The sequence below is a fragment of the Chaetura pelagica genome, unplaced genomic scaffold (genome assembly GCF_000747805.2).
Source record: "Chaetura pelagica isolate M959 unplaced genomic scaffold, ChaPel_1.0 scaffold99, whole genome shotgun sequence".
In the NCBI taxonomy this organism is placed as follows: Eukaryota; Metazoa; Chordata; class Aves; order Apodiformes; family Apodidae; genus Chaetura; species Chaetura pelagica.
In genome coordinates this window covers 2,356,384-2,382,064 of record NW_009954539.1, presented here as the reverse complement: position 1 = coordinate 2,382,064, position 25,681 = coordinate 2,356,384, and the positions used below count along the sequence as shown (strand labels likewise).

General features: G+C 40.8%; 1 protein-coding gene across 2 annotated transcripts in view; it reads left to right on the top strand.

Moving 5' to 3' along the window:
* CLIC5 (chloride intracellular channel 5) overlaps nucleotides 1-25,681 on the top strand; it is a 72,622-nt gene that overhangs the window by 31,436 nt on the left and 15,505 nt on the right. For both annotated transcript variants that reach the window (XM_010004891.1, XM_010004892.1), the window contains exons 2-4: nucleotides 15,522-15,631; nucleotides 15,972-16,097; nucleotides 17,410-17,516. In XM_010004891.1, the coding sequence (XP_010003193.1) occupies nucleotides 15,522-15,631; nucleotides 15,972-16,097; nucleotides 17,410-17,516 (343 nt within the window). The remainder of the gene's footprint in view (nucleotides 1-15,521; nucleotides 15,632-15,971; nucleotides 16,098-17,409; nucleotides 17,517-25,681) is intronic.

Sequence of the window (25,681 nt, the reverse complement as noted above, 5' to 3'; positions counted from 1 at the left end):
GATCTATAAAAAAAGACAGGATAGTCCAACATGCAAGTGGGAAGACTTGTTTCAGACTGGGAAATATCTACCTGCTCAACCCAATACACCAAAACCCTTTGATATGCATCTATGAGGGGATGTCATCTTCTTCCCAGACTGAGTAGAACCTCTGTCTGAAGGCCTGTCTGAAGGCTTGATGTTTATCTCAAAAGAGATAACTGTGTCTTTGCCTGCATCTAACAAATCATGGCCAGCAGGTCAAGGGAAGTGATTCTCACCCTTTACTCTGCTCTTGTGAGACCCCCCCCTGCAGTGCTGTTCTGGGGTCCCCATCATAAGCAGGACATGGATCTGTCGGAGCGAGTCCAGAGGAGGCCACAAAAAAGATCTGAGGGCTGGAGAACATCTGCTTTGGAGACAGGCTGTTGGGGTTGTTCAGCCTGGAGAACTCTCCAGGTTACTATCAGGTCTCCTGATAGTAACCTTCCAGTAAGTGAAGGATCTACAGGAAAGCTGGGGGAGCTCTTTACAAGGAGTGAAGGGACGTGGGGTAATGATTTTAAGCTGAAAGACGGGAGATTTAGGTTAGACATTAGGAAGAAATTCTTCACTGGAAGAGTGGTGAGACACTGGCCCGGGTTGCCCAAAGAAACTGTGGATGCCCCATCCCTGGGAGTGTTTGAGGCCAGATTGGATGGGTCTTAGAGGAACCTGGTGTAGTGGGAGGTGTCTCTTCCCATGGCAGGGGGATTTGGAACTAGGTGATCTTGAAGGTCCCTTCCAACCCAAACCATTTAATGATTCTGCAATAATAGTAATAATTTTAAATAGTGTTGATTGTAAACAGCTACTCAGGTCCAACCTTGAAGCTCCTGGGAAGGATGTGACTGGAAGGGGAACTTACAGGACATGCTGTCCCACTCCTCTGACAAAGAGACAAACCTTGAAATGGCAATTTTCTTCCCTAGGAGAAGGAAAAGCCTCTCCTCCCTGACCCTGGCCACTGCTCCCAGCCTGGTCTGCTCATGTGGCAGCACTTGCTGCAGCTTCTAAAAGCCAGAGAGGTTTTTTTTGTAATTAGCTCCTGGGCAACTCTTCCACACTGGGCACAAAAGATTTTCTGGTTGGCTTGTGTCTTTTAAATAATTAATTTAAAAGTTTATTTATTTAAAGCCATATACAGAACTTCTGAGAGTGAGTGCAGTTAGTGGTACTCACATTGTGCCCTCCTGTCAGTCAGAGGGTTTTTGTACTCACTGATGTTTGGCTGTTCATTAGAAGTGTGAATTTATAGGATTTCTCTAAATGTTATTTTTCAATAACCACCTGTGTGCTTGGTACTTCACAATAATAAAAAAAGTTTCAGTTTCAGAGAGAATTATAAAGTAAACATGGAAAAAAAACCAACAACCCAGCTAATTCTTTAGAGCTTATTTAGGTACTTGAGTGAATTTGGCCCAGCTGTACAAAAATGTGTATAAAATGTTCAGAAATATTCTGGCCAGATGGTAGTTGGTCAATTACCTCATTAACATGGATGTTCCAATAAGCAGTTTTTTCCTTGGGTTCAACTGGCTTCCTGCAAACTGCAGTTGTTCAGGCTAATGGCTCTCTGACAGCCTGCAAATGGAAACTGCTGCCTTCTCCAAGCAGGAACACGGGATAAAGTGCTGCCAGAGAAACTTCTTGAACAAAGCAGGGTGAGATTCAGCCCTTCTCTAGCTAGAATGGCTAAGCCAAATTACCTGTCTAAGAGTAGAGCACCAGAAAGTGGTGAAATATGAATTATAATTTATTACCCTTACAGGAAAACAGAGTGTCCATGCCCTGGTCACAGACTGCACCACAAACTGCAAATATAAAATATAAAATAAATAACATAATAATACACATATATAATATATAATATATAGCACTTCTAAAATAAAAATAAAATTTATAAAACTGTAAATATAACATCAATATAAGTGGTATAGAAGATTAGAAAGGTTGTAGATTGATAGTGTAAAATCTCACTCTAATCCATCTGGAATGAAGTCTAGGAAGCACAAACAAAGCATAGGAAGTACAATGTCCCACCTACACTGCTTTAAATATCCAGCTTGATCAGCTCAAACCTGAGTGTTCAGGTTAGACTGCAGTGACAAATTTTAGTGAAGGTTTTCCTGTAGAGCTGACAGTAGGAAGAAGGTGCAGGTGAGAACTTGTGTCTATTTTATTGAGCTTGAGAGAGGAAAAAACTGTTGAGAACGTGTTTGTACAAGTGCCAAAGAGTGACCAGGTCTGCAGTGTTGCAGATCATGAAAGGATTGTGAAGTCAGAGGGAAGAAGAAAAAAGATTTGACTCACAGAGTTTGGCTGGAGTTTGTCTTAAAAGGAGGAGAGGGTCTCACTGGGTTATGAACTTACTGATAAAGAGGTGAGGGAACTTAGAGGTCATGATCCATTTCCACCATATCAAACGGTATTTGTTTAATTTGAATAAAGCAGCTGGGTGAAAATATTGTAGAAATGGAGCAGACAGGCAGGGGAAGGGAAGTGAGGGCAGATTTGGGTGTTGATGTCACAGACTTGGTTGGGGAAGCCAGTTTATCTGCCTGAAAGGAGCAAAACCAAAGAAAATTAAGGAAGTTATTTTTTTAGTGGGGAAAGGTAGTGAGTGGGAGAGATTTGGGGAGGAGGAGGTCCCTGTTTGCTTCAGAGACAGACATACCAGGAAAGGATGGGCTGGAGAAGGGTTTTGCTTGTACAGCCCAAGCTGGGGTCACTGCTGGTCTTCTTGGAGAGGGATTCGCTTGGACCATCAGGAGCCTTAGTGAGACAGGGACTCAGAAGGGATGAGAATTAAATAAATAAAAAAGGGGATGTTTGGAATAGGCAGCATGGTCAGGGGTCTCAGAAGCATGAGGACAGTAAGAGGTGAAGAGGTGCTAAGGAAATTGCAAGGCATAATTAATCAAGATTTTATATAAAGGCAATTAAAGTAAGAATTAGTTCATAAATAGCATTGAATTATACTTAGGGTTGGTTTTGTTTTATTTTTATGCTGGATAATGAGATCCTTTGCAGATGGTTCTCAGAGAAGACTGCCTTGTAGTATAACACCCCTTTAATGGCTAAATTTAATTGCATGTCTGCCTAAAAGATCAATTGAACAAATACAGCAGTTTTGGCAGGTAAGAAAATACTAAAGGTGACAAGATATCCCTGAAACATGAAACTCTGTAGCGATTTCTCTGTGAGTAGCTGGGAACCAGAACATTTTTTTATATTACATTTGTATTCTCATAGCAGTAGGTTTGGTCCAAATGCTGGTAATATTGTATTGAAAAGTAATTATTTTACTGAAGGTTTTGTGAGTTGCTTTGGGAAATCATGCTGAGATGCAAGTCAAACCAAAGACTAGTTTGAGCCTGCAATGTGCTGCTCCTTGGCAAGACAACTTGATCTGCTCTCAGTCCAAGTCATAAACATTCATCACTTCTCAGGATGAAGCTTCTCTCCTACCCTCTGCAGTGCCCTTAACTAACTATGGAGATGCAGGAGACAGGAGCACCAGGTCCTGCCCACTGCAGAATAGCTCATGAGAGCTACTGGTTGCTCGTTCATCTTACATCAACAGAAGTCACTGATGGGCAGTATTTGTGTGATGTTAAACAAGATACAAACTGAGGCTATCAAGGGCAGATGATGGCCTGTGCTGGGGTCAGCTGCTGCAGTGGTGAATGCCCTTGGGCAGCCCCCCCCTCCTCCCTCCCATTCAGCCATTTATTTGTTAATACTGCAAATAAAGTAATGGAATTTCAATAAATAATTCAGCCCTGGATCTGATTTCAGGTTCAGCATTAACTTTCAGCACCTGGCTGATGTTATTATTTGTTAGCCTGATACGCTGCTTAGAGGCATGGAAATTTGGCTGCTATTCATCAACATTTGCAGAATATACTGTATGACCAGATTACTGTCCCAGGCTCAGAGATTTGTAACAGACATTCAAATTCCAGATGTGCACAGATTTAATTATTAAAATAAAAGCTACATGCAGGATTCTGGTTCTGTAATGGGCACTGAAGCTCTGCATAGAGCTTGCTTTGGAGAAACAGTTCCTTTATTTGCACTTGATCTCTACTAGAATCAGTAATAATTTGACTATAATTTGCATTGCCCATGGCACCTTTGGACAGTGATCTATCCCTTATGTTATTTTCTGCAGCTTTCCTGGGGTAATGAACTTTTTGCATATCTAATAAGCTCTTAGGATATGGAATCATCAATATTTGAAACCATTATAACTGAGGCTTTGTGAATAGCTAAGCCAGGTTAATTCCCAGATTCTTTCTCCAGAGCCCATAAAACCACTTGTGGTTTTAATTACTTATTGGAAAGAAACTATTGAATCAAAAATGTGGCTGTGCACTCACTGAAGTTGATGGAATATTTGTTGTCAGTGGGAATATTTTGTATGAGCATTGACTGTTAGGGAAGTGGAATTAGATCAAGTGTATTAGAATATAATCCATTAATAGCTTTGGCACCAAAAAGCCAAAACCAGAACATGACCCTATCGGCATAGGCCTCCAAAGCATAGGAGCTGTGCTCTCTACATGCAGAGCATAAAGATCCAGCATTAATATCTTGTGGGACAAGTTTATTTGTCGTAAAACAAGGATTTGTGGCTTCCTTGTTCAAAATGTTCACCTCTTCCTTTGAGGTAGACTGAGGCAGCCAAAATAACCAAGCAGTAGCTGATGCTTCAGCATCTCTATTGGCTTCAAGTAAAATGGTGACCATTTTCTGAGTGCTGCTGGGGCCCGAGTCCCCAGCTCCTGTGACTGGGGTTCCTTCCACTCACACACAGCAGTGCAACTTACAGGAAAAAACCACAAACAAACCAAACCCACAACGTATAGAACCAATGGGGTAAATTTGGTAAACTGAAATCCTGCAAATGAGATGTTTGAGGTCGACTTCCATGGAGAACTTCACTCTGCAATGCGAACATGCACCACTAGAGGGGATTTTACTACCACTCTATGTCTAGCCTATGTCTATCCTGAAAAACCTCTCAAAACATATGTTCTAGTTCAACCACAAGACGCTGGCTCCAGACTGAGTGAAATTATGGTTTGTATTATGCAAAAGGTCAGGAAAGATTATTATAATTGTCCCTTCTGGCCATTAAACCTAGGAGTGAAATTTTTGGTCCCGTCAAAGTCATGGGCAAATTTCCCATTGACTTCACTGGGGCCAGACTTCATCCTGTGCAGGTCAGAGGGAAGCAGGAGTCTGTGCCACCAAGCGTCTAGCACTGAGAGCAAGAGCAGCTTTGTTGTCAGAGTCACTAATATATACTGTTAGAACGGATTTTATAACACCCCATGCACCCTCTTGGCTCTGCAGCAGGATGAATTAAATCAAGACCAGTTTTATAAACTTCCCCCCCCCCTTTTGATTTCTTCAAAGCCTCCACTAATGCAGATTACACAACCTCCTTAGAAAGCCTGCTTTGTGTTTCCTTATTCCTATAATTACATTGGATTCTTTCGCCCCTAAGCTTTATTGTTGCAAATTAAGCAAAACACTTAATCCTATCCTCTGTGGGCATGAACAACAATGGATCATCATCCTCTTTGCAAGACATTCTTCTGCATGCTCAAGGACTGTTATGTAGTGGTAGAACATTGCATGTACATCACATTATCTTCTTGCTGTTGCTTGTAGACGCACATGCTGATGATTCATATTGGGATTGATGTAAAACCTTGTCTGCTTCATCCTCACAGCCTCCCCAGTTATTCCCCATCCCACATTTGTACATTAGATTACATCTTATATCTTGAGGTTTACTTTCCTAAATTCCATTTAAGTGATTTCAGGCACTTTGTTCCAATTTCTTAACGTCACTTTTGAGTCTGCTTCTCTCCTGGGAAGTAGCAATAACCTCTCTGAGCTTGTTGCTGTCAGGAAATTTTGTGATTTCTGTCTATTCCTTCCTCCATTTTGCTAATACAAATATTAAGTATGACTCATATTGATGTAGACCTTTATGGTACCTCTATTTATTGTCTGTTTCCAGACTAACAGAAAACTTGATTGTTACTACTCCATAAGTATTTTTTCAACCCTTCATACACTTTCCCCAGGTTTCAAGCAGGTTCTAGTTCCCTATTTTGTTTATGAAAATAAATATAGAGATTATGTTGAAAAACTTACAGAAGTCACCCTCTGGATACCTGCTGCTTCCTTCCTACATGCTGGGCAGGATACTCTGTCAGAGAACAACATTTGATTGATTTAATGTAATTTCCTCCTGATAAGTCCTTATTGTCTTTTCTTATCAACTTTACATCTCCACATGTGCTGGTGAACTTACTGTTCAATCATTTGTCCCAGTATCTTTCTATATGTTAGGCTTGTGCATCTGTAATTTCTTGAGTTCTTTTCTTGTTTCGGTGAGGTCTTATTTGCAATTAATTGTTAAAAATGGGTCTCCCAAAAGCAAAGCTTTTAAAAGCTGTTTGCTGGGTGGTTCACAGGATCCTGTGCCATGATACTGGTGGCTGATGGGAGCACAAAAGCTGGTGAAGAGTCTGGAGGACAAGTCTTATTGGGAGCTCGTGAGGGAACTGGGGTATTTAGCCTGGATAAAAGGAGACTGAGGGGAGACCTTCTTGTTCTCTGCAACTGCCTGGAAGGAGGTTGGAGAGAGGGGGGCAGGGGTGTCAGTCTGTTCTCCAGAGTAACAAGAGATAGAAAAAGAGGAAATGGCCTCAAGTTGTGCCAGGGGAGGTTTAGATTCAATAGAAGGAAAAATTTCTTCACTGAAAGGGTTGTCAGGCACTGGAACAGGCTGCCCAGGGCAGTGGTGGACTCACCATCCATGGAGGTATTAGAAAGATGTGTAGATGTGCTGCTTAGGGACGTGGCTTAGTGGTGGATTTTGCAGCATGCTGGGTTAAGAGTTGGACTTGATGATCTTAAAGGTCTTTTCCAACCAAAATGATTCAATGATTCTAATGGCTTTATTACATTGGAAAAGGCTCAGGAGGAAGCATAAAGGATGGTTGTTATTTATCCATCAAGCCAAGAAAGAAACATATATTTCCAGTCGAATATGTCCAGAAGCACAGGAGCTTTGTGCATAACCTGAGAGCTGTGATGGGAATGGCAAATTTGAGTTTTGAAATATTTGAAGATTTTGCTGTAAATTGCTAAGTCTAAAAAAGACATTATAAAACATTTGCAGCATGATCCAAGAGAAGCTGTGGGTTTTCTGTGAGAAGGGAAACTGAAGCAGTCTCAGTAATTTTGGCAGGAAGTTTTGGCTCTTGGGTGGGCTGCTGGGCAGCCAGGAGCACTGATAGTCATGGCCAAGCTGCACCATGGGATCATGTACTCTTATGGTTATGCAAGGTCCCAGCACCCTGCCCATCCTCCAGCTGGATTGTGCTGGGGTAACCAAAGACTAGGTGTATTTCCTAGGTTATATGGCCAAAGCCATTGCCCATCTCCATCAGGTATTCGGTCACAACAACCCCATACAACACTACAGCCTTGGGGAAGAGTGGCTGGAAAGCTGCCTGGAAAATGACCTGGGGGTGTTGGTTGACAGCTGGATGAACATGAACCAGCAGAGTGCCCAGGTGGCCAAGGCCAACAGCATCCTGGCCTCTAAGTAGGCCTTCCCCAGTAGGGAAGTGATCTTGCCTCTGTACTTGGCACTGGTGAGGCCACATCTTGAGAACTGTGTTGAGCTCTGGGTCCCTCACTACAGGAAGGACATTGAGGTGCTGGAGCGTGTCCAGAGGAGAGCAACAAAGCTGGTGAAGGGTCTAGAGAACAAGTCAGCAACAAAGCTGGTGAAGGGTCTAGAGAACAAGTCCTAAGAGGAGTGGCTGAGGGAAATGGGGATGTTTAGTTTGGAGAAGAGGAGGCTGAGGGGAGACCTCGATGCCCTCTACAGCTACCTGAAAAGAGGTTTTAAAGAGGTGGGTGTTGGCCTCCCAGGTAAATAATGACAGGACCAGAAAAAAAATTACCTCAAGTTGTGTCAGGGATGATGTAGATTGGGTATTAGGAAGAATATCTATACTGAATGAGTGGTCAGTCCCTGGACCAGCCTGCCCAGGGAGATGGTGGAGTCACCATCCTTGGAGGTATTCAAGAAACATGTAGATGTGGCACTTCAGGGCGTGCTCTCATGGCTGAGGTTGTAGGGGAATTGTTTTGTGGGTGATTTTTGGTAGAGTGTGTGTGGTCATTTTCATTTGTTTGGGTGGGTTTTTTTGTGTTGATGGTTCAACTCGGTGGTCTCAGAGGTCCTTTCCAACCGTAATGATTCTGTGATTCTGTGATATTCCAAGCATGCTCCTCAAAAGAATATTGTTCCAATGGAGTTTTGTTTTGTTTTTCTTCAACACTTTCAGATTAATTTTTTGCTGAGTTGCTCAAGAAGCTGGCAGTCAGAGATACTCCCAAAGCAGATCTAGAAACTTCTTACTAAGATTCTTAAAACTGGCTTTTTTTTTCTGGGTGGCTCCTGACCTGATTTTCCATGGAGAACTGATACTTGTGAGAAATCAGCTGCCTTCAAACTGTCTCATAAGATACAGAACTGCTGGCCACTTGGAAAATGTCAGCCTGCATTTACCCCCCATCCTTCAGCTGGTATTTTGCTGACATTAAAAGAATCCTTATAAATGAAAGACCTGCTATATGTGGTTTGTCTCTACAATACTGCTGACATTACTTAATGACTCCCACTCTTCTGGGGGCTTTTCCGTTGTACATCACCATGTGAAAGTCAGGCTTGGTATGCAGAGATTCCTCACAGAAAAACATGCTGGAACGTGGTCTCCTCGAAAAAAAAATACATTTTGGTCCCGTCTTTAATTCAGGAACTGCTGCATATATTTTAGTGTAGAAAGTTTCATTATAGTTCCTACTTCCTTTGATTATTTACTATCATTTTTTTTTTCATTAAATGGAATGCATGCAATAAATTAGGGTTCTACAAATATAAATGAGAACAAAATAAGTTCTTGGTCCAGGGTGTCAGAGCAGTCTGTGCTTTTCTACTGTCACTATTCATCAAGTCACAGACCTGTAGATCTTTAAAGAAAGCAGAAGAGATGATGGAATAACATGAATAATTTTCATATACTGAGTTTATCTACCTGAGACTAGTCTGTAGTTTCCTAAATCCAAGCTGCACAGGACTGACTGGAGTACTCAGGCATTGCAAAGCTTATTTCAAAGGTAACATATTTCATGCAGAACATACACAGTGCCCAGTGGCTCTAACAAGGCCCTTGAGAAAAACCAGGACTTACTTGTACAGGCTGATCACTGTGCATCTAGCTGTTCTGCCACCAAGACCTTAGGTGATGTGGCAGATGAATCTGCTGAGAACCAAGAACATCAACCAGATTGAGTCAACTGATCCTCTACTATGAATTCCCAAGCCAGCATGAAAGGATTCTTAGGAAGAAGCTGACCTGTATGACTGTTCCCTTCCTGCCCATGCTGCCACACATGTGAATATAAAAAGTTGGAAAATAATTATTTACAAACCCAAGGAAAATATTTGTCATAACTGCTGATGTCCTCAGGGTCTTCAATCTGCAATTCCATCTCCTGAAAATTCTGAATGTCTCAGGAGTACAATCAAAACTGCAGAGATCTGAGAAGTGCAGTGGCAGCTCCTCGGAGATCCTCAACTCAAGTGATGTTCTGCTCAGCCAGTTTGACCTGAGGGTAAAAAGGCAGCTCCTTAAATTGGCCAGCAGTGCAGACCAAGTTAAGCTTATATGCATCTATAATGTATTCATGTATGTATGCCAAATTCAGACAGCATTTTGGCTGGCTTTTGGGGAGCTGGCTAAAGAATTTCACCACTTTTTGTTTCGTTACTATCCTGACAGTCTTTCTTCTAAATGCTCTATTTTTATTTGACATATACACACACAGTCCATTTCCATGGGTGTGTGTGTGTGCTTAGGAATAGGTTCCTGCTCTGTCTTGCCCTTCCTTGGAAGGCTGCTGCTAAGAGTTTCTCCTAGCAAAATGAAATGTCGGCAAAAGTCCAATGAAGTTAAAATGCTGCACAGCAAATTTATTATTGTTGTTATAGGCCCCCATTCAGGAAAGTACTTAAGTATGTGCTTAAGTCCCATTGAATCATCATGACTTAAGAACATGCTTAAAGTCAAGCATATACTTCCTCTGAATTGGGATGTATTTCAGCTCATGCTTAAATGCTTTCCTGAACTGGAGCCACAGTCAACAAGAGTGTCTTGTGATACCCAGGACCTGTGCTACAAGATTTACTTCTTGAGACCTACCAGTGCTACTCTGTGAATATACACTCCTTAGCTTGCCTCTCTGTTGGTGGCACTCCAAACAGCTTACTGGCTTTTCCATTTGGATGAGAAGTTGTGAAAGAAAAGAGACGAGAAACTGGAAAAAAAGGATCCTTACTAAAGCAATACCTTGGCACGTCTGATCTCATGTTGCAGCCAATGATTTTTTTTCCTTACAATGGAGATTTGTGCTATTGTGTGTGTGGTATAATTACTAAGACAGATTTTTAAAAATTGTATTTATTTATTTTTTAAATGGCACGATAAATAGGATATTTTCTGGCCTGCCCTGCATTTTGAATAGGATTTTCACTTCCCCTTTGGGTTCTGAGTGCAAGGAGAGTAAGTGTCAAAAGGCAGGCACTCTCCCAATTTTAAAACTGAGAGTGTAACCATGTGTAATATGAGTCTAGGTTTTGATTGTAGGGATGATGAAATCAAATCCCTCCTTAATCCTTACTGGGAAACATTGAGGTGAATTAGCCTCCCTGCTTTTGCTAACTTGTTAAAATCCCTTTGGAAAAAGAAACATGGTTTAGTGTCATCAAAAATATCTCCCTACTTTACCCCAGAGTCCAAGAGAGCACTGGGCTATTGTGCAGAATGGCCTCAATATAAAGAAAAATTAAAAGAGAAGGAGAATAGATAAAACCAAATATATTATTTTCCTTGGAAAAGCACAGTGCTTTCTGATATGCAACTCCTTCCAGTGATGCATTTTTAAGCTGGTTGCTTAGTCATTATTAACAGTGATATATGTCTTTAGAGCTTCTATATTTTTGGGAACAACTGGAAATTAACTTGCTTTTTCTTCCCCTCTTAAGTTTAGTTAAAATAATATACACTTGTCTGTGTGCATTGCAGTGACTGTGCATGTTCTAGTTGGAGTGTTTTTGGAACAAGTTAGGAAGTTTATTACATTTATTTCATTTATAGCAACGGAGTAGCTTGAACTTGAGAAGAGTTCCCTGTTCAGGTTGTTCAGCTGTGCTGTGCAGTGGTTGGAGGGTCTCTGCTACTGCTTCTTTACAAAAATATTTTGCACAAGCTCATAAAATCACTGAGGTGTTTTTTCCTCCCCTCATGAAACCCTCTTAATTTTGTTCCTTAATATGGCAGTCCACCTCCCACTTGTGCACACAGATATCTTTAGGGCTTAATTAATTAATTAAAACTAGCTGAAGTATTTAAGGAGGAGTGCCTTAGAAATAATAAAGGAGAACATCTTGTCCATTTTTGCCGTTGCTTAGACAGAGGCAAGCAGCTGGTATGGTGGTGGGGTTTTCCTGATGTGACTATACTGAGTTCCAGGGCAGGACCTTGCATCAGTTGGTGTGAAGCACCTGAACAGCTGGAGGTTAAGCAGAAAAGCATCTCCTTCTCAGTAGCTGACCTAATAAGACTAAATTTGTGTGAAGCAATGGGAGCAGAAACTGATGTTTCCACAATGGAGCAATATAATTGTCAAGAAATTAGTCCTCCACAGATTCCAGGCTTTTCTGTTGTTGGGGTTCACATTCATCCCACCTAAATTTAGACACTTATTAGATTCAGTCAAAGTGAAAGGAGACCAGATTCATCTGTTGGATGTGTATCCTAACTTGCACAGGAAACCTTCCCTTAGGCATCTCGTTTAAACTTCAGAGGGAAGAGCATCAGCCAAAGAGTCTCACTTAGGAAATCCTTGAGTCCATTTTACTCTTCCACAGTCAGTCTGTGAATTTATCTTTTCATTCGAGGTCTTTCTCTATAGAGAACAGGCAGGACTGCTCATCTGCTGGGAGAGAGTGGCTGGGAAACCCTTTCACAGCTTTGGGAGTTAGAGTGCACTTCAAAAACTCCCTTTCTGAGATCCTGGTGCCCACAAAGCCTCAGTCTCTCACTGGTTGCAATCATTAAATAGGAAATATCTGATGTTACTGGCAGGAGAGTGCATATATCATCAACTTGCTTCTTTTATAAGTGGTTGATCACTCTTGCTGTGCTTAGGGAAGCTACGTGAGACAGCTTTTGTGCTCATTTGTGAATAACAGCAGGGAGAAATGGTGTTCCTCCAGCTTGTCAATTATTTGTTCTTTTCTTTCCATCCACTGTTTGAGTCCTTGATCTTGATGAAGGTATTATTTAATTCCTGCATTTCTGAGCCCTTAACCTTGGAGAGATACATAATAGGCATGAATTTAGGCCTTACTGGGGTGCTTTAACCAAGCTGCTTTTCTTTGAAGCTAAGAGTGACTGAGCCTGGGAGGTTCTCTGTTCTCCCTCATCTCCTCCTGGTAGTTAATAGTCTTCACAAGGGATCTCAAGACACTCTTATAAGCCTTTGAAGTTATTACCTACTATGGTTTTGCTCTTTCTGGGTGCTGAACATTGAATTACTGACTGCTGTTAGAAGCAAATAGAGAGGGTTCACAAACCCAACAGAGACTTGTCTGTAATTTCTGCAGAAAAAGAGCTGAATGTAGTGGATAAATTGTGTTGCTGAGGAGATTTTGATTCTGTTCCCTCCTCTGTCACCAGTTTGCCTTGTGATTTGTGGTAGCGTTTTCAGTTATGCCAGTCACATGAGATCAAAACCCATGAGTCAGACTCCACCCTAATCATGAGCCTGGCTTCCAGATCCAGGAGCTTTGAACAGAGATCATACCATACTTTTTTTCTTTAGTTTATCTTTCATTTCTGGAATTTCCTCTGTCTATTCCCAATGTGTCTCTAGCAATTAATATTTCCCACTCTTTTGGGAGTGTTTTGACCATTTTGAGCTGTTGGAGGCCTCATTTGACCTCAACAATTAATTTTATTTTTGTTGTCTACTTATTTCTTCCAGACTCTGCATCTTCCTCCTGTCCTCAATGAATTCTGAATCCCTTAACCTCGCATAACCCATCACATCTGTGTCTTCAATGCCATTCATCTGCTTTGTCCCCCAGTAATCCTCTCTGGTCTTGAGAGGGTTTTTCACCCTTGCTTTGCAGGATGGAGAATGTGTGAAAAGATGCAGATGTGGGTAACCCTTAACCTTTGTATGCCAGGAGGGCAGTAGCTTTGCATGGTACTGTAAGACAAGACCCTTTTGCCCACAAGGTATTTGCAGGACTTGGCAAACCAGGGTTTTACAGTCACTTTGAAGGGAGCCAGGTGAAGAGTGAATCAGATTTAATGTAGTTACAAGCCAAAGTAAATCCAGAGAAGGTAAGATGAGAACCAGCCCTTCTGTCTGCACTCTTTTGCCCTCTAATTGAGTTGTCAATCTATTTTTCTCCAGATTTTAGGATTTTAATATATTACTTGTAGACTCAGTTTGCCAGTTCCATTATGAAGGACACAATTATGAATGAAATGGTGAAAAAACCAAGGGGAAATCTGGAAATATTACTGTTTTCTCCTATAGCATTTTCTTCTTTTCAGGAAGACTAAGAAGTTAAAAGTTCTTGGCAATGATTTAACAAACCAAAGCCGAATCAATAAGTGTGGCTTTGCAGTAATTATTGCATGCAATGCAGTGGTGCCTGGTATTCCCATGGTAACATCATGGTTTTGCCATGAAATTTGAAGAACAGAGCTAACTATTTAACTAATAGAATTTTGCAGATCTAGGCTACTCACACGCCACGTAGATGGGAAAATGCTTTTTTCTTGCCCATCCTAATGCCACACAACTCTTTCATCCACATTGTTTGCTGGTTCTTGCATATGTCTCAAGCAAGGCATATTGCAGATCCATAATTTCAGGTTAAAGTGTAGTCAAATTGTATCCCCATGTCCAAATACCTTTACAGTCTGAATGTTTGAAGCCAAATCTGAACCCAGAGAAAATCTCTTTACATAACCCTAAATTTTATGACAGGTTGTGTCCAAGCTTTGAATCAACACTCACTCCATATTTTGGTGGACGGAAAGTGTGGAATTTGTTTTTAAACCCAGAATCATCAAAAGCTGTGTTCAAGACATGAGAAAGATTAATGATGCCTACCAGAAAATCTGTTAGCTAAACATTCAAGGCCTGTATTTGTAGCAACTAGAGTCATCTCAAAATGTTTCTAGTTGTGCTGTGTACGTTTCACAGAACTGCAGCAGTTGGAAGCGATTCCTTCTTTCAGACAGAGAAATGCTACCTCACAGCTTGAATATTAATAAGATAAAATTTATGAGAGCAAACACAGTAATATAATATTTTCTCCAAAGGAAAAGGGCATGTATTTGCTTCGCTCTTTCATCGGCCGTTTTTGGGCACACATTGTGTGCATAAAATACAGTTATGCAACCCATGTGGATCAACAACGGAAGGTTGGTTGCTTCACCAGGATTATAAGAATCTTTTGAACACAATGGTACCACAAATTAAAATGGAAATCTATCAAAACCATTATCGTCCTGAAAGCTTTGGCCACAAACATAATTATTGTAGAAGGATATTGTCCTTGGATGCAGCTTTGGCTCAGCTCAGCTAGTGTTATTTGTATCCCTCCATGGCTCAAAGTCAGAATTTGCATGGCTAAGGACCATAAATTTTTAGAGGAAAAAACAGACTGTTTCCTCAATGCTAACACTAGCAGATTTTTATTGTTTTGTAGTGGTTTGTAGGCAACTCATTAGGTACTAGATATAGGAACAGCCTGAATGTGGTGGCTGAAGTTTGCCTTGAACCTTGGAAGGACATGGATGGAGATTTCTGTCTGGATCTGGCTGCTCGTGTCTGAGGCTGTTGCTATATCAGATTTGAACAAGAACAAGTGAAAGTCCAGAGTTCTTGGGTTAAAATCTTGATGTGAATTCCACATTTTGGATGCTAAAACAGTGAAGCTGTTTTCAGCTGCAGTCTACAGACTTAACTAGAGCAGAAAACCTGTCCTGAGTTTTCTAGCAGGTCCCTGAGCCCACAGTCCTGTAGAGAGGAGAGTAATTGAAAGAATGGAGAGTCCTGGATTTTGCTTGCCATTAACAAGGGACACATCTCCTTTACCCAGAACTGCCACCAGGTTGCTTTCTCAACTCCTGACAAAGGCTGAATCCTGGAGTAACTCCATTCTTGTGTTGATCATAAACTGTATTAAATAACAGGCACTGTCAGTTATTTTTAAACTGGTTGTTTTTCTTTCAACATCCAATTTTCCATCTTGAGGGAGGTAAGTGACTAACAAGTCTGAAATCTGTTTTTCCTCTCTTTCCATCCCTCAGGCTGGTATAGATGGAGAAAGCATTGGGAACTGCCCGTTCTCCCAGCGTCTCTTCATGATCCTCTGGCTCAAAGGAGTTGTGTTCAATGTCACCACTGTTGACCTGAAAAGGTAAAGATTGTTCAGTTTAATTGAAAAGAATGGCGTGATCCAGTGTTTGCCCTATAGAAAGGCCCCAGCAAGTTAAATCAGGTTTGTATTTAGCCTAGAGGGTCTTGTGGTGCAAAACAAAATAGTTTGGATTCAGCTTTGGGGTTTTTTATTTTCATTTATGGAATGTTTTTATATTAAACAGGGTGCTTGGGGTAGTTTCAAAGTCTTCTAACCACAAACTACAGGGAAAAAAAAAAAAAAAAAAAAAGGGCCAACTGATTTTGTAGGAACCATACATATCTGTGCAATTACCTGGCCATAACGGTTAGTGATTTGCTGACTTTTTTTCTCTCTGTAGAAAGCCAGCTGACCTACACAATCTAGCTCCTGGGACCCACCCACCTTTCTTGACTTTTAATGGAGAAGTCAAGACAGATGTTAACAAGATTGAGGAATTCTTGGAAGAGACTCTTGCACCTCCAAAGTAAGAACTTGGGATTTTTTCAGCCAATATTCCATTTCCTAGGAATGAAAGATGTCCTAAGAGAAGTTCCTAAAAAGCACTCCCTCCTACAATCTTTACTTACAGGAGTAATATTTATTTGTGAAACTTGCTGGCTTCAGTGAGATGACTTCCATGTGTGAAGGTTACTTGTATGACTAATAACTGCAGAATGTTTTCTCTGTACACATTTCAGGATGCTCTTGTATGGAGAATTAAGGAGACCAATACTAGAAAAATTTTGTAGGGATCTGGTGTCCACATTTTACAGTGCTAAAAATAACTTGGAATAGATGCCGAGAATTGCCACACAAAGTATCTGTGCCAGGAAAAGCATTTTACAGCAAAAATCTGGAGGTTTCTGAGCTGTATGGTGTATTAGAATGGTTGGAAGGGGAACAGATTAGAGAGTACAAGAGGCTCTGGAGGCAAAGTGCTCATTATTCTGGTGAAGAAATGACAACAGCCCTTTCCTGGAATTTATAACCAAACTAATTCAGATTAGAAACAAGACACAGATTTTTTTCAGTATGGATGATTAACCATTGGAACAAGCTACTAAGGAAAGGTTCAGATTCACCAGGTATCCTTAGTTAATTAAATATTTTGGATGTAATAGAAGGATAATGGGCGGGGGGAAGTTGGCTAGTATTTTGGACTTTAAAATCTATGAATCAATGAAAATTGGCTCTGTTCCTTATGGAGTGTTTTACCTCCAACTGAATCAGCAGCTATGGACCAGGCCTGAGGCAAGAGATCGGATATTTAAATTTGCTATTCTCTGGTCCAAGACCACTGAAGTCAGTACGAGTGATTAGTTTGTGTTGATCTTTCAAATAGATATATTCCTTTTCATCAGGTGTCTCTAAAAACAAATCAGAGACTGAAAACTTTATGCTCCTTCACCTGGGTAACACTAACATGCCTGCCTATTACATCCTGGAGTGAGTTTTCAGCGTGGGGAATTAGACACCACTGCCATTCATAACAGAGCAAGCTGGCTGCCAAACTCCCCTGCACCTTTCTGGTATCTTGGATCCTGGTCACATAAAATACATAAACCAGAAACCTTTGTCATGAAGCCACCCCTCCATAACTATCCAAATGCCTTCCTTGGCAGACACACACATGATTAAGAGGGTCTTGCCAAGGTGTCGTTTTGAGTTAAATGACAGTGCTAATTGCAGTTGCTCATGCAAGGCTTTTTTTCTCTCCTCTTGTAAATTGTGTTTGTAATCGTCATGATGTTGCTGGTAACAAGATGTTACTCTCCACGTTGCTCCTCCCTTTTCAGGTACCCCAAGCTGGCTGCTAAGCACCGGGAATCTAACACTGCTGGCATCGATATCTTCTCCAAATTTTCTGCATACATCAAAAATACCAAGCAGCAGGATAATGCTGGTGAGTAGGATCATTGCCAGACGTGTCAGGGAACTTGTGTGCTTAGAAGTGGAATCATTTTTCCATTTTTCTATCATCTTGTGTAAACTCACTTCATATGGTATCAGGTACTGCTGTTGATCAACTTGAGATGGTTGGTTCTGCAGACTCAAAGCACATGTACACAATTGAATTAACCACATCTTTGCTAGTAAATAAAACAGGCCACAGAGTGTTTGGTAGCCCCTTTACCAACTGCCATGGCATGGCTCCTGTCTATACAGCCCAGCTTCCTCACTGGAACAGGATCCCATACTGCTTACTGGAGGTGGCTGGTGGCTCATGCTACCTTCTCTATCCAGGCATTGCTTAGAGGAGTGTGTGTTGAGTGGATGCAAAACTGTTCAAGTATTTAAAATTTAGCAGTGAATGACTGAGTGAGAGCAACCCATGCCCTGACCTTTCATAATTTGTTATATGTGGCCATCAGACTCTTCACACAGTTATCTCCTGGGCATGTCACACTGTTATAGCTAATTTGTTCATATAAACTGAATTGTTTCAAATCGTTAAACATGAAGTCATTAAATTAAAGAAGTGGCTTTAACAAATGTAGTTGCAGACTTTCTCTCACATGTATGTGTGTCAAAGTAATAAATATCCCTCCAGAAGCTGAATGCCATGCATCTTCACATGCATCCTACACTGTCTTGTTAATGGAATTGCTTTTCTTCTTCACATTCCTTTCCCTTCAGAGAGGCAAGACTTCAGCTAATCTAAGTTTCCTTTGCTCCATGAAAGCTAAAGGATTTACACTGCAATATCCCTTGAGATGATCGAGTAGATCTGGCATATTTGCAGTTACACACAGTTGTACATCTGACTTTATATTACTAGTTTCACAGACAGAGACCTAAGAGAAGACTAGATTTTTTCAGGTTCCAGCTCTGCCACAGATTTCATCAGTGCGATTGTATTTCATTGCCTGGGGCTGACCCATGAGATGAAAATGGGTAAATTATTATTTATGTCAGATAAAAATCTACTCCTTAATATTTGTACATTGTTAACAGAAGATAATAATTATAGTGCTTCACTTCTCAGGGATGCTAAGAAGTGATTTTTTTTGTGTCTAATGCTAATGGGATGCTCAACTAACCTTTGTAGGAAGCTGTAAAAGGAAGATATATTAAGAGCTAGATGAAATAGATGTTACAGTAAAAATAAAATGTCTTGGCTGTTTACAAGGAATTTTTATGGTCTGCTCCACAGCTGTAAATCTTAAATTCAGCTGTGCTGCCCCTTGCATTCTAAACCAGCCACAGGTATCTGTCCACATGCGTAATCCCAGCTCGTTGGTTCTCAGTGACTCTGCAATATGCAGATCCCTGGGCTCATAAAGGCTGGCAGCTCCAGCAGTAATATATGACTGTTCCAGAGGTGTCTGCATCTGGCTACAACCAGAGCTGGAATTCAAGGTCAGATATCCGCTACTGTGAGATAAGGAACCTAACCCCACAAAGTGCTTGTGACCGGGTCTCCCTATATTTACCGGCTGCAGTGTGATTAGTGGGAGCTTTCCCTAGTTCTGCCTTGACAGACTTTTAGTTTAGGGAAAATAAAAGGAAAATGCTTTCCAATGGCAATCCAGCACACCAAGGTTATAAGGAAGATGGATGTTAGGCTGCAAGGGAGCAACAACTTTTGTTGCCTGCAGATGTCCTCACTCCATTTTGTTAGCTGGTTTGTGCTCTTGTGATATCCAGGCACAATCTGAACACACCAACACTCAACTTTCCTCTTTGAAGCAGAGAAAGGCTCTTAGCTTATTATTTACAGCTGGAGTGCTGCAGTGCAAGGAGAATAATGCAGGGATGAGCAGTGTAGAAGTAGTACCTGCATGTTTTTTCTGTTGACAGAGTAAAGTACCTGAAGACCTTGGAGTCCTTGGGACTATCAGAGCAGACTTACGCCATGAGGGCAGCAGACCTCCATTCCAGCTGAGTAACGGGCTTTCAGTTTTCGAGGCCTAAGCAAGAACAGCTTTTCTCTTGTCCCAGGGACATTTTACCCACTTTCCTATACAGTTCACTTGAACCTACAGCAGTTATTCTGAAAGTGGATTTGGATGGCAGAAAACGAGTTAATTAAAAGGTAGTTGTGTTTGGTTTCTTGAGCCATGAAAAGACTGTGCAAAAAAGGACTGTATACATATTTCCTATTTCAACTTGATTGGTATGTTTTAAAATTGCAGCACCAATAAAAAGGTATCTGGGGCTCTAGCCCTGATCTAATCCATGCAGTTTTGCAGCAGCTTCTGATGTCTTATCCTCCCTATAAAATGGCAGTAGTTGTGTATAGCTCTCTAGTAACAGAAAGCATTTTATAAATTAAAATATAATTACTTAGGAGGATATACCTTTCCCTGTCTTTGTGTGAGCAGTGAGAAAGATCCAGAAAGAACAGAGGTCACTGCCTGTGGTTATCTCATGCCATTTCTGTGTACATCAGCCCTCTGATAAAGGTACTGACATTATTTTATAGTCATCCTCTATCTTGGCTGTTAGTTCCAGCTGACTCAAGTGCTTGGGTTAAACTGCAAGGCCACACCAGTGACACCAGTGACCACTTAATCAACATACATGAATAGAAGGACTTTTTAATAAATAAAAAATAGGACAGAGAACCCAGATCAACTTATAAAACATACTTTCAGTTTCTTTTGGTTGGCAATAGAGGAGTGTTGAATACCAAGCTAAAGCACCAAACATCGTGTGGTTTCAATTATGGTCTCTTAACTTGGGAGTCAGGGAGGTGAATTTATTAATGTGTGGGATATCAGGCTGGGAAATTATAGCATCAGCCTATCTCTGCTTGTGAGAAGTGTGGGTTAGGTGTAATTATATATGATTCTAGCATACTGGTTTAGCAGATATCGTGCAGTCTATGTAACATGAGCTCTCACTACAGCCTGTAGCTATTATATCTTGGTGCTGAAGTGGGGTGAGGTGGTTGGGATAATTAATGAGATTTATGCAGTATGAGGATAGTGGATGTGAGGATTAATGAGATCCTAATGCACGCCAAAGATAAGCCCAAACTTGTGTTCCTCCCAGGAAGGTTCATAGCCAGGGGTGTTGCAACAATTTCAGACTTCAAGTGATGCCATCACTTGGCTATGTTGTTGCAATGTTTCCTATCCTGAGAGAAGTGGTGAGATGGCACTGCTAACAGTCTTTAAGTAGCTCCTTTTCCCCTTTCCGTTTTTTGTTTTGTTTTGTTTTGTTTTTTTCCTTATAGTGGAAAACAAGATTTGCAATTTCTTAGTTTAATGTGTGTCTGAGGTCTTGCATGCAAGCGTATGGACACAGTGATACATACGTCTGTTTTTAAGATTGTGATACCCTCTGCTGGCAAATATGTGAATCTATAAAGTTAGCAACTATACAATCAAGGCTAAAACATCCCCTTAACAAAATAGGTTTCCTTCTGTCAAGACAGTTTCCTCTTACAAATGCAGCGTTGTCAAAAGAGAAGTGTTTCATACTAACCTATCAATTTTGACAAAGTTTTCATGGAAAAAATAATGTTTTTTCTGGATGAGGTAAAACTACTTTGAAGTGAAATGCTTTAATATTATAGAGGAAAATAGTGCTTTTTTTTTCTGCATTCATGCAGTACTTCATTAGCCACACGCAGTTATGTTTTATGCCTGGCCCAGAAGCAGGTGATAACCTTCTTCTGTAAGTCTGTATGGCAATGTGTTATTGATCATGATTCATTTACTTACCAAACGTATTTGGCAGCCAGGCTGCCTTGATTTAATAGTTCCCTGAATTTCTGATTCTTTTTTTCCATCTTTGTTTTCCTAGCTTTTCTGTCTTATAATATAAAAATGTTGAAAGGTTTGGAACAGGCTGGCGAGGGCTGTAAGCCCAGAAGCAAACATGCTCATGCCATATCAAAGTCCCACCACTTTTAAGCTTCTTGAAAGGGAAGGAATTGATTCCAGATTCTCAGGATGTGGCAAGCTGTGTTTAAAGAAAGTGTGTGCATTTATTATTTCAAGTCAGTTCAATTACAATGGGCTTGGTTCCTTCCACCCCCTGTGTCACCCGATAATTTTATAACAGGCCTCTCTGAAGGAGTCATCTCCTCATCGTGGGATTAGATCCATGTCTTGCTTCTGTAGCACAACTGGCTTATTCATTCCTCTGGCCATTGCCACCAGGCTTCACCACTTGTGCTTGAAATGACCAGCACTCATTCACCCAAGAACAGGAGTCCTTGGGAGAGTTCAGTGGCTGTAGTCTTACAGGTTTGTTTTTTTTATGGTGCTCTTGGTCAAGTCTTCCTGGCCAATTTGAGAGATTTTGGGTGCTTAGTGATTATTGAACATCTAGGAGGAGATCTTGTCTGGGAACAGGAAAGTAAAACAAGATCTTGAGAGTTTACTTTGGTTCCTTAGGTTGATGCTGAGCAAATCACTCAAGCTCTGTATGGTAACCAAGGTATAAACAATTTATGTATTCATTGGGGGAGGATAAAATTTAATTATTGGAATGCTGTGTACACATTCAGTATCCTGCTTAGTATTTTTTCCTCTGAGACTGTAAACTGCAAACCAAGGGGACAACCTATAGTAACCACCCATTAACCATCCCACCTAAAATGGGAAGTTCTTTGGCTCATAGAATGAGCCCTTTGATTTCATGTATGAGTTTAAAAAGTTGTTCTTGAATTGAGTTCTTAGGGGGCAGCAGCTCCAGTGTGGGTGGGCGCATTCATTAGTGGTTCGGAAGGATATTTCACTGTATGGCTCTTCAGAAGGCTCTGAGCTGGGAGACCACCAGCATGATTTCATGCAGAGGAATTTCCAGCCGTCTGACCAGAGGACTCTGCTTGTCTGGCTTGGATTTACATCAAGAGGCCAAAAATAAAAGCGCATTTAAATCATTAACTTGCATGTGATTAAATGCCGTTCACCTCTGTCAATAGCTCCATCAGACTTTGTGGTTAAACGTGTGAGGTGGGAAATATCTCTCTTTGTGGGCTGGGTGTGTATACAGTAGATATGCACACACACGTATAGGGCTGGAATTAAAAGTGGCCTACATCAGTTTTACATTCTGGAGTTACTCTTGCTGAGAATGGAGTCAGAACCATGGTATGGATACATGCACAGTGTGGCCTGATCCATCCTAGAAGTCATCACATACCTCCTTAAATAAGCAGAAATCCAAAAACCTACACAGAATATTTACAGCAGGAGCAGCTCTGTGGTGCAGACCCTTCATGGCACCTGAGCTGACAAAAGTAGCTGGAGCAGGAACTTCTTGATGTTGTGGGTCAGCTCCCCATGACCTTGATGGAGTCAGTCAGGAAAGGTGTTTGAATGCACTTATATCAATGGGGAGCTTCCTGTGACGGGGATCTTGGATTAGGCTCTAATTTGGGACCAACATTAATGCTTTACATTTATTTTTTTTTGCATACATTTTAAAATTGCCATATAGATACATAAGTATAAACATCTATATACATGTGTGTGATGCCTGGATGTCAACGTGACATTACATTTTTTCTCTCTTTCTCTTGAGTTGCAGAACTTCCCTTTCGCAGTACAAACCCCCACACCTGTACAAGGGCCAGCACGAGCCACAGTTTCTCCTACCCTGTGAGGATTCAAAGTTTTCTCTGTCCTGCAACCAAGAGGCACTGGAAATAGCTTTTTAAATAATTGTAGAGAAAAGGACTTGATGGGCTTTCTGGCTATGGAATGTCTCAGGACGACAGATCTTTAACTGCAGCATTTCCAAGCACACAAAAAAAGAAAAGAAAAGAAAAAGAAAGCAAGCTGTTTCAGAACATTTTAAACGAGTTTTTATGGCTCCCTCTGAGCAGAGTTCTGTTGGGCTCACGGTAGCTAAAGTGCCTGGCAACTTTACAAAACCAGCCCTAATATAAAAAATACCCAGTCTTTAAAACATATGTAAAATAGCTTTTCTGCAACATTTGTGGCACATAAAGTACCAAATACATGTTGGTGGATGTGATATAAAGCTTTTATTGCCATTCATTTGGGATGACCCATATAATTCACTCGTGATATGTTAATAAAACTGTTCTCCGTTCTGTCTTTTTATAAAAACACCCTTATAAAGACCACTAAAACAGTGGTGATAGCTGTGTGTTAACTTGTTAAGTAGTGCCACAAGTTGCATTTATCATCTAGCCTAAATTGCTTTATCTGCTTTCTGTCTGGGTAATCAAAGACTTATTCTAAAATGCTCAGAAACAGCAGTTTGCAAAGTAAGTTTGCTTGAGAAGTAACTTTTTGAAAGTTCTCAAAATGATGCTGGCTGCAGTCCCACAGCCATCAATATTCTGTCTGGTACCAGTGACAGCTTTAAGGACCAATATCTTTTACCTGCCAAAACTAAGAACTGAAAATTTATGCCACTGGAAGGAAGAAGTGTTCAGGGTTTTAAAACTATAACAAACCATCCTCTGAGCCTCAGAAATATGTATCGTAGTAGAGAATGTTTCTGAACTTCCCTATCATTCAGTTATTTTCCTTCTTCTAAGACCCTGCTAATTAAGGTATGGATATTTCCTAATAGAAATGGGAAAAAATAGTATTTGAAAGCTGTACAAAACCAAAACTAAAACTCTGTGTAGTCCAAATGTGATCAGACTGCAAGCTCTCCAAGGCAGGGACTAGATATGCCTGATTAGCATGCTTAGATGCAGCCATTCTGGGAACAGTAAATATTTACAATTAATGTACTAGTAAACAGAATTTTCTGACACATTTGTCCTGAGGTGGATTTGAAACAACAGCATAGCACAGGGAGAGACAAAAACAATTAAAGGATACATATATTTATATAAATTCAAGACAGAGAATATGCAAAACCCTAAAAATCAGTTGACAATATATTCTCCAGTTAACGAGGTTAATGTTCTGCTCAAATTAAGGCACATTCTCAAGCCTCTGCTGAATCAGAGCCTATATGCACAGGCCAGGCCCAGACTAAAGTACTTGCAACAGGAACAGTAGTTGGCAGATGCTCTTCTTTAAGAGGGAATTATTTCCCCTGTGTGTTTGAATATTCCTCCAAGTGCTGCTGTCTTTACTGGGATGCTTTGTTCTGTTTCCCAGCCGAGCTCCCATGCTCGCACACAGGAGCAGTAGCGCAGCTGGAAGTGGATTAGAGCAATCTGGCTGCAGCAGTCCTGGGAGGAATTAAACTCCTCACTGCTGGAATGGGAGGCCTACATTATGTTATTATTTAGAATTGGGTTTTAACTTCATTGCTCTATGGTTTCACACTGGTGGGTGACTCCCCTCTTTGCGATATGCGTGATGCATCTGAAGTATGTTCTCCAGAGCAAGCACTTAGATGAAGTTATGGCCTTACTCTGCAAAAGGTCCAAAATTATACAAGCAAATGTCCAGATTTAAGCACCCAACTGGTTTAATTGTCCTGAGAGGATTGTTCACAGGCTTGTATTTAGCAACTGTAGAGCAAGCTATCACATGATAGAGAGCTCAGTGACTGGCTCTTGGAAGTCAGTTTGCAAAACTGTTGAGGACTTCAAAGGCTTGGCCTGGAATGTGTTTTTCCCAAAGCAGATTTTTTGTTTGTTTGTTTTATGCATGCAAATGTTCTTTGTAAAATAACAGGGAAGAGAAGAATGAGACATAAATGAAAATCAGTGTTGCTAATTTTCTTTATTGAATCAGGTCCTTAATAGTTGTCCATTAGCTTGCAAACAGTGCCTGAAATAAGGTGACTAAATGGGAACTGGAGACACAATTATTTTCTAAATGTCCTGATTATTCTGATTGCATTAAAAAAAAATAACAGAATTTCATGGAGTTTGAGGCTAGATGGGACTTTGGGTTATTTACTATGATCTGCTGCAAATAGCATCCCAGTTAATTTTGCCCATTGAGCAAGAGTGTGAATATTTCATCCTTTAAAGTATGAGTTGTTTTGCATCAGAACAGAGAACAGGAGAAACGGAGGTGTACTTGATGCACACTACACTTTTAAGGGGGAAAATTACTGGGTGAGAAGTGCCCAGCTGATGGCAATAGCTGATCCATATTCTGCACTGCAGAAGAAGGTGATTCCTGGTGATTCAGCCAGCCAAAGCTGAAAAACAAACATTAACCT